Source organism: Pleurodeles waltl, chromosome 3_1, assembly GCF_031143425.1.
Source record: "Pleurodeles waltl isolate 20211129_DDA chromosome 3_1, aPleWal1.hap1.20221129, whole genome shotgun sequence".
NCBI lineage: Eukaryota > Metazoa > Chordata > Amphibia > Caudata > Salamandridae > Pleurodeles > Pleurodeles waltl.
The window spans coordinates 286,848,316-286,860,634 of record NC_090440.1 but is presented as its reverse complement, the minus strand read 5'-3'; the positions used below and the strand labels follow the sequence as shown (position 1 = coordinate 286,860,634).

Here is a 12,319-nt window from a genome sequence, read left to right as displayed (position 1 = left end):
TACTTCCAAAGAGAGGCTCTTTCCCTCAGATTTTCTACCACACATCGTGCGAAGGGAGTCTGCGCTATGCTCAGTTTTCCTCTCAAAGCTACTTTCTACTTCAAAAAATATCCACTACTTCTAAAAAAGGCCTTTTTCACCCTTGTAAAGCCTGTGGCAAGAAAAGGCTACAAGTGGATGATCCTCACAAGGACTGTTTGTACTGCCTGTACCCCAAACATCAGGTGAAGAAGGGCAAAATCTGTTGCACCTTCCATGCCAAGACTCTGAGGGACAGAAAGGAAGACTTCTTTTGTGGTTACAAGCAAAGTCCTGTACTTCATGTGAGGATAGTGACACGGTCTTCTGACCAGAGTCGGTCTGAGGAGAGCAGGAAATATAAGGACCCTTCCAAAGACGAGACTCATCAAGTCTCTGCAGGGTCAGCCTCCTCACAGCCGTCCTCTCTATATCTCAAAAAGGAGACTTGTCATCTGTCTCCCTCCTCGGGGTCGTTGACATCAAGCAAAGCATCGCTTCAGTTTGTCGACCACCGCTGACAGTGCTGTTGATGACGACCACAACGTCCACAGTCATTACCATTTTGTCGACAAGGCCATCGCTGTCACTGACAGTCAACAACAGCCATACAGACACCAACCTCTTCAACAACAATGAGGGCCACCACGGTGGATTTAACTTCACCGCCAGTTAAAAAGAAGCTTCTGCCGTTGGCAGCACCTTTGGAACCGCTGTAGAAGTCTCCACCATTGGCGACCGATCTGTCGACAAAACCTTCGTCGACAAAACCATCATCGACAAAACCATTATCAATGAAGACACCGTTGAAGACAACATCGCCGTTGAGAACATCATCTTCGACACCAACATCAACAGTGCCACTGACTACAAAATTATCTGCTTCAAAAGAAACAGTGCCACAATACACTGTTGCTACCACCTCTGCAGACTCTCCTGATCTTCGTATGACGATTAGAATGACCAAAGTCACCAAATCTATCTTGCGTCCTGGCGACACATTTCCTAGCAAGGTATCAGCATTCGCACCAAGTCACATCTTGACTGGGAGGAGTCTGACGAGGGACCGTTTGGAGATGCGCACAGTCCATCACAATTGCACGTCAAATACCAAGATGATGATGACTATGAACAGCAGGAATACAAATCCTATTGTACCCCCCCACCCCCCCATGGCTGATATTACATAATCGTTGCAGTATCACCAACCATGCAGTACAGTGCAGATGCCTGCATCCCTTATTCAGGATCTTCAGTCCATGCTTCAGGACTACAAGTGAAGGTTTGCATATAAAGCTCTGGACCAACCACAACAACCTTCACAGCTACAACCTACCTTTCCAGCTACTCCAAAAAGCATACCTCCGCCTCCAGCAACACCTAGGTTTCTACAAGAGCTGCGCCTCTCCGAGAGGATGAGACTCATCGGATGAGGAGAGGGAAGAGGGAGAAATCATTACTCCTCAACATCCTAGTGATGAGTGGGATGATTACTTAGCCACTACACCATCGCCACCACCTCCTCATCCATTGGACTCTCCACCTGAGGATATCCGAGGGTTTCATAATTTGATAGATAGGGCTGCCACACGTTTTCGTTTGTCAACATCTGTCTCCCACACAGATTGTTTTCTTCATGACTTTAAAGAGCAAGCCAGAAAGTCGGTAAGGGCTAGCCCCATTATTGATTACTTTTGGAGTGAGGGGTTAAAGATAATGAAGAATCCAGGCACAGTGTCACCAGTACCACCTCAACTGGATAAAACATATGAAGCTACTGATGATTCTCTGGCCTGCTTAGTAGGACATCCAGAGTCAGACAGTTGTCTCGCACGTTACCCAGTGGTGCCCTAAAAATCCATCTATTCCTGTTTCGCCTCTGCCAGACAAAGAAGGCAGGCGATTGGACAATATAGGGAAGAGGTTCTACCTGATATCAGCCATCATCATCTGTGAAGCCAATACCGCCGCGATTTTAGGACGTTATGACTGCCAGAAGTGGTCTGATATGAGTAGTTTCATCGATCTCATACCTGAAGATAAATACTCGAGGCGAGGAAAATATTGCAGGTGGGTGAACGCACTTCCTCAGAAATCATTGACTGTGCATTAGACATCGCCTCTACAGGTTTTTGACAACTAGCAGGAGCAGCAGTCTTGCACCGCCAGGGTTGATTGAAGGCTACCTCCTTTCGACCAGAGGTTCAATCCAAGATACTTGATATGGCCTACAATGGTGAAACCCTGTTTGGTAAGCATATAGATGCTGCTTTGCTAGCTATTAAGACAGACACAGATGCTGGCCGCTCTTTTGGCCCACTACAATATAAATGACAACCCTTTCGTGTAGCCGCGGTTTCTCTTCATTTAGAGGTACTTACCATAGGCAGCACCAGCCAAAATCACAATACAGGCCTACTTATCACCAACCGTACAGTCAACCACCTGAGCAGCTTATAACAAACAAGGCAGCAGAAGGAAACATCCTCCCCCAAGGTCGGGACACTAACCGCAAGCAATAATTTCCATTGGTTACCGGCTGCAATTCCTTTCTTCCCACAGGCCAACCAAATAGGAGTGAACATTTCAAATTACCCTCATCACTGGAGAAAGATAAAAATCGTACGAATGGGTGTTAGATATAGTGACATCCGGTCATACGCTGGAGTTTGTGCACAAACCTCCAAAGCATCCTCCCGCAAAGGCTCACTCACCTCATCTTCACTTACTAAAACAGGAAGCATCGCACAAGCTGTCCAAGGGTGCGATAAAAAAGGTTCCCCCTCATCCGAGAGGACTACGTTTTTACTGTAGGTTCTTCCTAGTAAAAGTGAAGTCAGGAGAATGGAGGTCGATTCTAGATGTCAGGCAATTAAATTTCTTCGCAAACAATCCTTCTGTATGATAACCCTGTCTGATATCCTCCACCTTCTCAACAGTGGGGATTACATCGTTGGATCTCCAAGATGCCTATTTTCACATACCCATCCACCCCAAGCATTGCAAGCACTTTTGCTTTACAGTAGCCAGTTACCATTACCTATTCAAGTTTCTCCCTTTTGGACTGCAGTCCGCACCCAGGATTTCAATGTCTTGCCGCAGTGGCAGTTGCACTGCCCAAGCAGAGTTTTCAAAATTTCCCTTATTTAGATGACTTGCTACTAAAGGCATCAACACTGCAGCAGGCCTCCCAAGCCAGCAAAGCCTGCCTTGCTTTGTTTCACTGTCTGAGACTAAGGGTGAATCATCAAAAGTCATCCAACATTCCAAAGCACAAGATGATCTTCTTTGGTGCAAAACTCAGCTCAGTCAAAAATAAAGTTTATCTCTAGGAAGAAAAGCAACTAAAGCTATCCAACTTACTTCTCACAATCTCCAGAAAAAAAGTAGTTTCTGTGAGAATCTTCAAGCCGTTACTTGGGAAGATTTCCTCTTCAATAAAATAGTGCCCCTAGCGCGGCTGAAGATGAAGCCGCTCCAAAAGGAACTTCAACGTCAATGGATCCAGTCTCAAGGGTCCTTCCAGGACTTGATCAGTGTCACACTAAGGATGGTAAAAGCCTTACAGTGGTGGACTCCAATCGTTCACATCGCTCAAGGGTTAACGTTCCTTACCCCGATTCCAGATTTCATCATCACAACGGACGCTTCTCTAGAGAGCTGGGGCGTTCACTTGCAAGACGTGAATCCAGGTAAAGTGGTCCAACTGTCGGAAGCAGAGGCATATGAATCTCTTGGAGTTAAAGGCAATTTTCTCACGCTTCAAGCCTTCTTCCTCGGATATCAGGCTCATCAGTGTTGGTCTGCATGAACAACATGACCAGCATGTATTAAGTGAACAAGCAGGGAGGAACACGTTCCCGATCCCTCTCGCAAGAGTTTCAAGTTCTCTGGGATTGACTCACATTGCACAGGATCTCTCTGACAGCAGAGCACGTGCTTGGCATCAACAATGTTCTTGCAGACTCACTCAGCAGCACAGAGGACCGTTGCCATGAATGGGAGCTCGATCAACAGAAGGTGAACAAAATGTTCTTCTGCTGGGGATGACCGACGCTGGTTCTCTTTGCTACCAACGAGAATGCCAAATGCCACTTTTACACCACTTGATATCCACTCCTGGGATAGTGGGGGAATGCCCTTTCAATGCGATGGTCTGGGATCTTTGCATATGCTTCCCCCCCTTCCTGTTGATCCCCAAGGTTCTCAAGAATATGAAAACTGAGCGTTGCTGGCTGATCTTAATAGCACCCAGGTAGCCCAGGCAGCACATCCTCCTCTCTGTGACCAAACCAATACGACTTCCCAAGAAATGGATTCTACTGACTGGTAACCAAGGACAGATATTACACCGGAACCAGCCTCTCTCTAGTTGTATGCATGGCTCCTGAGTTCTGTGAATTCCGGAACATGAACATCGACCAGGAATGTAGGGTGATACTATCTGGAGCATGGGCCGAACGTACGAACAAGTATTACAGGCTGAAGTGGCAAAGATTCTGCATCAGGTGCCAACAAAACAACTTGCACCCATTTGAAGCTCCTCCTGAGAAAATCATGCTTTGCCTTCTCTCACTCGCCAAGTCCCTACTCGTCCATGCCTCACTTAAAGTACACCCAGCTGCAATCTCTAGATATAGGTGTTCTGCAAGTGTGTGTTCTGTCTGTTCCTCCAGAATCAAAAGCAGTTTATGAAGGGATTGTATTGCACTTTCCCTCTGGAGCGACCACCTCCTCCTGAGTGGCACCTCATTGTTGTTCTTTCTCAGTTAATGAAATCTACATCTCAACCAATACATGGATCTGAGCTGAAATTCCTTACTTGGAAGGTCACAAATCTTCTCTCCCTCACTTCTGCTAGGAGATTCAGTGACATACAGGCCTTCACCATTAAATAACCTTTCCTGCTTTTCACTGATGACTTTGTTCTTCTCAGAACAAACCCAAGATATATCCCTAAGGTTCCTTCCCCTTTTCATTTGAAAGAGCCACTAATATTGCAAAAATGTTTTCCAAATCTGTCCACTCCAGCTGAAAGAACTCTACACACGTTGGACATCAAGCAATGTGTGAAATTGTACCTTCATCTTACTAAATGCTTACGCAGAACAGATCAACTACTAGTCTCCAATAGTCAAGGTCGTGAGGGAACAGCAATCACAAATGAAACAATAACCCGATAGATTTCATCAACCACACAGTTTTGCCATTCTAAAACTGGCTGACCTCTGACCAGACCACCTAAGTTGCATTCTACAAGAGCAGTATCAATCTCATCTGCTCTTTTCACTGGCATCTCTCTGGACAAGATATGCCGAGCTGCAACATGAGACTACTCATTCGTTTACGCAGCACTACTGTTTGGAATCAGCATACCTCAGCAATTCGGCTGTGGGACAGGCTGTGCTTCACCATCTATTTAATTAAGGTCAGCCTCTTTTTAGTAATGTAAATTTTATTTCTTTTTTATTAATGCATTTTCCTGGTTCTCCTCCTCCAGGTATTCACTAATGCATGTTTATTTTGTTTAGCAACTATTTCCCATCACTTTGCAAGTAATATCTTACATACCGCTTATGCAAAGCTATTTTATTGCTTACGTTAACTAATAAGAATTGTAATGTCTAAGGCCTCCAAGGGGCTTAACCGTTGTTTTAAGTACTGCTTGCTATTCTGATTCAAGCGTGTGAATCTATGAAAGATCGAATACTGGATAAGAAAACAAATTACTTACCTGTAATTACAGTTATCCAGTATTGGTTTCTTTCATGGATTCACACGCGACCCATCCCCCTCCTCTGTGAGGTTCATCTTCCTTTTCAGTATATACTTCACTCTAATGCTTGAAAATCTGAGGGAAGGAGCTTCTCTTGGGTGTATTCTAGAGGGTGCTTGCACCTGATTGGTCATAGGACAAGGTTGGTTCTTTTTCAAACAAGCATTGATAGGTTATCTGATTAAAGGCTAATAACATGATTGCCTATGGTTATTCCTATATACTGCTTTCCTAACGTACCGTGGTACTCCTACTTCGACGACGTGGAACGATTCAAACATGTGAGTCTATGAAAGTTGCCAATACTGGATAACTGTAGTTACAGGTAAGTAACTTGTTTTCTTGTAAGTGTAGATTTACCATTCTTAACTCCTCATCCACGTACCCTAACGATATATGTATATATATATTGGCTGTTGCCACAGTATGGTATAGTTAACACCTAGTTACCATAAGAAGGGCGTTTTTTGGTTTGCAAATAACTTTGCCACTTTTTGACAAATCTTGAGAAAACTTCCCAAAAGTTCATCCAACTCTGCGCCTTCCTTGAAAGTTTCCCGATGAACTGTTAAACATGGGCCAAAAAATATCTGTAGAGATTTTTGAACAGCACTACAGCCCAAACTACCGGCTTTGCCAAACTGGCAGAAAGCTAGATCTTTACCCAGAAAGTGTTCTTTTTGTGATTTGGTGTAAATCTTTTCAGAAGCGATTGAAAACTTAAAGCTCAACATTTATGTATATATGGATGGTTGGGTTCATAGGACTCTCTCAGGAGTCCCATGAGAACACAACTTTAAATGATAGAGCAATCTGATTGGCCAACAGGGCCTCTTTTCCTCGTGGCGGTCCCGCTCACACTGGAGCAAAAAGGTTCTGCGAATTCCACAGGTGCTCACACTCTGATTGGCTCACTGCAGCATGAGGTCAAGCCGGGAGAGTGCAGTAATGTTTGGACAAGACAATGAAGAGGCATGTTACCCTTGATGACTGTGTGACTACAGGGCATGCTTCCTGCTCCTTGTGTAGTAGGGCAATATTCACAACTAGGGAACTAAGATCCTACAAATATGTGAGTAGGAACTCACCTTGCATGCATGTTAGTCTTGCATGTTTTACTCAAATTGAATGATTGTGTTGCTGGGACAAAGGAGATACTGATGTCTTGGTGAAATCCCTGGGCCCATGAGGCCTTAGCACAGGGGCTAAAACATGTTGACTGCAAATTAAGGTCATATGACCATAATAACTTACCCCATATTAAGATCATTTTAACCCATACCCAAACAAACCACTACTAAAAGGGAAACATAGGGTTAGTTGAGGTATTTTTATCTAAATTAGGTACCCAGGTCACAATAATATTCAACGTACTCACTGGAATATGGTCCAGCACATCCTGGTTTTTAGGGACTTGATGAGACCCAATGATGAAGCATGTCACTGCTAGAGTGGGTGAGGGTTATAACATATTTGATAATATGAGACCGGGTATCTGATTAGGTAAGGATATCTTCTTGTATAAACAAGGGATACTCCTGTTTGGCTAGAAATGTTGCAGCCACCATTTACTCTTTTTAAAAAAACAAAAAAAATAGGTATAAGAGGGAGCCTCCCTGGGTCCAACTCTAAAAAAGAAATTGGGTTGTCAGAATTCTGCTGGACTCTCACAGGAGCCAATGGGATACCCAAACTCCTGCAAGAGTTTTAGGCGAACCCAGGGGCCACGCTGCCTCCCACGATAGTCCTGTAGGATTGGATAACCATATAAACAAAAAGGGTGCGTGGGTATCTCTGGTGTGTTGGCCGCATACGTGTGGTTGGCCCTGCAGCTAACGCACGTTGTGCACAGCAAGGCCATGTGTGGCGGAGGTTGCGTAGTTAAGTTATAAAATATTAATTTACACTGAAAAATCCATAGAAATTTGTTGAAAAACAAATTGCAAAAAAAAACCTCTAGAAATTCCCTAAAATATCATAGGTTAAAGTGATGTCATAGTTGTGTGAAAATTCAGTTTAAACGTATCATTTTAAACTAAAAAACAAACACTGAAATTCAAGTTATATTTTTTTCAAGTAACTATGACTTGCATCCTTCCCGTGCACTGCCTGTGACCTCACATATTACATCACTCATGACATGTTTTGTGACATCATTGGTGGCATCACTGATGCCTTCTAAAATGAGGTAAAAGAGATCATTGATGACAACACTACATGGCGGTGGCACAAGTTATAGTTCCTTGAAATAACTATAACTCTAAAACTGGCGAATCTTTTTTTAAATGTATGTTTAAACTGTCATTTTCACTTAACTATAATGTTATTTTAATCTTCTATATATATATATATATATTTATATTTTCACTGAAACAAAACAAAGGTTACAGGGACGTTATAGCTAGGCTCCTATTTTAAACGTACAAAACCATCAAAAGTCACCTGTTATAGTAAGAATTATCTCAAATAACTATAACTCGTGCCCTAAGGTAACTATAACTTGCGCCACCACCATGCAGTTTTTTTATAAAACAAATTTACTGCGAATATTACATTGACATTATCAGTGATGTTATCAAGATGTCATGATTGCTGTTATTTGTGAGTAATTAGCAGTGCATGTTTTTTTTTGTGAATTCCTATGTTTATTTAATTCTATTTCCTAACTATAACGTCCCTGTAACCTTTGTTTTTTTTTTTTTCAGTGAATTTCTATGGTTTTCATAACGTATAGTAATTTATGTTACTATACATTAATCCAACCACCACCACCGCGCATGGCCTTTGCCAGTGCATAGCGGTGGTTGGCTAGAGAGCCTCAGGCCAACTCTCTATAACCACCCAAACTTGCACAGTGCTCGGCCTTCACCTTTGCTTGGCAGCGGTTGCCCGCAAGGCCTGGCCTGCCGCCAGACCCTACGGCCAACCCCCTTAATCACCCAACCCTACACTGCGCGTGGCAGGAGTTGGACGCAGCCTGTCTCTCTGGGTGTGAAAATAGGTGTGAGAGGGTGCCTCTGCGGATTAGAGTGGCTGTGAGAGTCTCTGTCTAGGTGTGTGAGTGTGTGCATCAGTGTCTTAGTGGGAGCGTCAGTGTCTGTGGAGGTCTGTAAGTAGGTGCATGAGGGTGTCATTGGGTCTGTGAGTGGGTGTATGAGAGTCTGAGTGGATCTGTGAGTGGGTGCATGAGTGTCTGAGTAGGTGCATCAGGGTCTGACTGGGGCTGTGAGTAGGTGCACAAAGGTCTGAGTGGGTGCGTAAGGGTCTGATTTGCTGTGTGAGTGGGAGAAAGATTGAAAGAGGGAGAGTTTTTTTTTTAGGCTTTGATGGATGATATACTTAGAATGAGCTATTTCTGGACAAATTGAAAAGAACAACGTATTTGTCAATTAAAAAGAGTGAGATCACCTTTCAGTATGAACCTCAAACTTATTAAGTTTAAAAGAAATTAAAGAAAGGAATTGATCACAGACACACTTGGAGTAGAACCCTCAACTGTCAGCAAGAGGGTCTGTGACCTTCGCCATTATGCCACAGGTGACTCCTTGATGGACTGTTTCCAGGCATACCTGACATGCAACCCACACGTGAGAGGAAAGAAACATGAATGTTCCGTTAATAGGAAGAGTTAACAGGCAAAACACTAGTAAATAAACACAGAGTGAAGCGGATTTGAATCATCAGCCTACTGAGTGACAGTACAAGAACTTGACCATTAGGCCGGCAGTGATTCTGTTCTGCTCTGCGTCCAAATGTAACTATAATATTTGTACCAAACATATTGCTACTATAATGACATCATTGCCTAAAGAGACCATTGCAATGACAATCTCTCTCTCTCCCATCCCATTATGGGAAGGAAGAAAGAAAGAGGGAGAGAAAGTGACAGGACTGCGGGGGCCTCCAGGCCCCTGCAGTCCTAGCCGACTCCCCATGTCCTGTGGTAGCCGGCATTGCTCCCAGAAGCAAGGTGCTGCTTTAAATAGCAGCTCCCTGCTTGTGGGAGCAATGTTTTCATCTGTCTTCCCTGCACACATATTTGCGTGCTGGGAAGATAGATGAAAACTCTGTCTTTTGTCAATGGGAGTTGTTTGACAGCTCCTGCTATCAGAAAGCGGACTTTGTTTGCTTTTGCTTGGTGGGACCTATTAGCTCCCCCCAAGCAAAAGCAAACAGCTATGTCCCAGGGGTAGGCACCCCTGTGGTGTGGCCATCATTGGCTAGGGCCATCATTGGCTCCTCGAGTGGGGCCATGCGGCCCCCCTCCAACATTACACAGCCCCAGGGAGATGGGGGTCTCTAGGGCTTGGGGGTCTGATACGGACCCCCTTCATTCTATTTTTTTAAAGCCTCGATAAGGTGGTGGTCCCTGGGGCTGTGGGAGTACTGTGCGCCACCTCACATAATATTACTTTTATACCCCCGGGGAGGTTGCGACCCCCGGGGCTAATGGAAGCCCTTGGAGGGGGCCCCATGCGCCCTCCTCTGTATTAAAGTCCCCAGTGCCCCCAGGACCTTGGCCACCCTGCGGCTAGTAAACAGAAAAGGGTGGGAGACTGCCCTTAAATTTTTTTTACAAAAATCAGAAAAATCTTTGGATCCAGATCCGTGGATTTTTCCAGCATTTTCTTTTTTTTAACATTTTTTTTAAAACATTTTTTAGCCATGGCGGGGTCTCTCATGGACCCCAGCATCAGAGCTAAGGGGTCAGGGTGACTCTACCCTGCCCACTTTTCTTATTTTTTTACTTTTTTTTTCCCGGGACTCTGCTGTAGAGGAGTCCCAAGATGGCTGCCAACACTTCCTTGTTGAAATGTTGGCAGCCAGTCACATATCAACACAGGGACAGTTGGATACAGGGAGGATCTACGCCCCTAGATATCTATATTTCTCAACCTTTAATATTGCCAAAACTACTAAACAGAATTAAACCAAAAAGCGTAATCCGCGGAACATGATGTAGCTTCCTGCCAAGTTTGGTGTAATTCAATTCAGCAGTTTGCGCTGTATGTGTGTCTAAAGACCCTCTGGAATAATAGAGAAATCGTGATGGGACCCCTCCGCCCCCTTTTTTTCTTTGCACCCACTTGACCGATCAGCCCCGAAACTTTCAAGACAGCAGCTGAACTCGCCAAAGTGTATATGATCAAGCTACACAAATGCAAAAGTATGTATAATTAACATAGATTTACCTATATATACTTACCTTGTCTCTTTCTTGGTTGCCAGTATTTTTACCATGATATTTTTGTAGCATAATATTTAAAGTTTTGGTATGCCAGTATCATACCTGGATCCCAGTGGTTTCTTTTCTTTTTGTTCTTTTTGTTTTCTCCAGCGAGTAGCTCGTGAGATACTGATAGCTCTCCTGCTTTTTATAAGTAGCTCTCCTGTGTGTAAGCCAATGAACAAAATGAGAAGATTTTGCTTTATTAAATTAACATATATGAATAGCAAAAATAAAAAGTGTGTATTTGAATTAAAAATGTGTGCATTTTCAGAATTCATAAGCTGATGTTTGGAGAAAAATGGTTGAATTTCCAAAATATATTTAAAGGTGATAATGTCTGATGAACTCAAACACTGTTGAGGAGACTAATAATAATATAAACTTGCTGCTGGAGCACTGCAGTTACCGCTGTTCTATATTATCCACATACAGGCACTCCATATTAACAAAGCATTTTTAACATAACTGCTGCCAACTTCACCCGATACATGGAGGTGATTACTGTTAGTGATCTTGCATGTGGTATCCACTAACGTAACCTTGTATGATGTGGTTACTACTACAACTCTAATATTAGTAGCTCTGGAGGATTTTTATTGGACATAGGGAGCTCTTATTACATAAAAGGTTGGAGAGCCCTGCATTAGAGGCTGAAGAAAATCACTAGTGGCGGTAGATCACTGACCTATCAGTAGTGAGTCAGTGTGAAAATTGATGACATCATCTGTGACCTAGGTTGTTGTTTTTTCTTTTTTTAGATGCACATAGAAGCTGCCAAGATGCTTTCTTTTACTGAAGAAGAATTTATGAAGGCTCTGGAATGGGGAAATTCCTAATACGCAGTGAAACAAAACACCCTGTGCTTTAAATGATCATGATGATTTCTGTATACTGTCTTTGTCTAGTCTTCTTGTTTATTATTTTTAAGATAGTCACTTTCCTAACACATAAACACTTTTTATGTATACAGTATTTTGGAAGTGTGTTTTTTTACTCCGGTTTGTGCTTTTCTTATTTATAATCTGGAGCTTGAAATCTCCGTATTCGGTAAGATTAACATTTAGTCACCTCTCTTACTTTGCTTTTAATTTATTTTATTTGTTTTCTAGGGTTAGAAATACTGGCTTATTAAACTAATTTTTAATATTTATTACTCTATTTAAAACCTGATGTATGAGGAAGTTAATGAGCAGGATGTTCTGGTCCATTTATATAACTAACTATGATAACTTTTTACTCCTTTTCTCATGCCATACAGAAAATGTAACCTAAATGGGCAAACACAAATCAACGTG

The 12,319-nt window shown here is 43.0% G+C and overlaps 1 protein-coding gene across 2 annotated transcripts in view; it reads left to right on the top strand.

Annotated features, from left to right (window-relative positions):
* Nucleotides 1-11,989, top strand: part of TEX9 (testis expressed 9) — a 244,686-nt gene extending 232,697 nt beyond the window's left edge. For both annotated transcript variants that reach the window (XM_069222420.1, XM_069222421.1), the window contains one exon: nt 11,783-11,989. In XM_069222420.1, the coding sequence (XP_069078521.1) occupies nt 11,783-11,860 (78 nt within the window). In that variant the 3' untranslated portion in view covers nt 11,861-11,989. The remainder of the gene's footprint in view (nt 1-11,782) is intronic.
* Nucleotides 11,990-12,319: the final 330 nt, after the last annotated feature.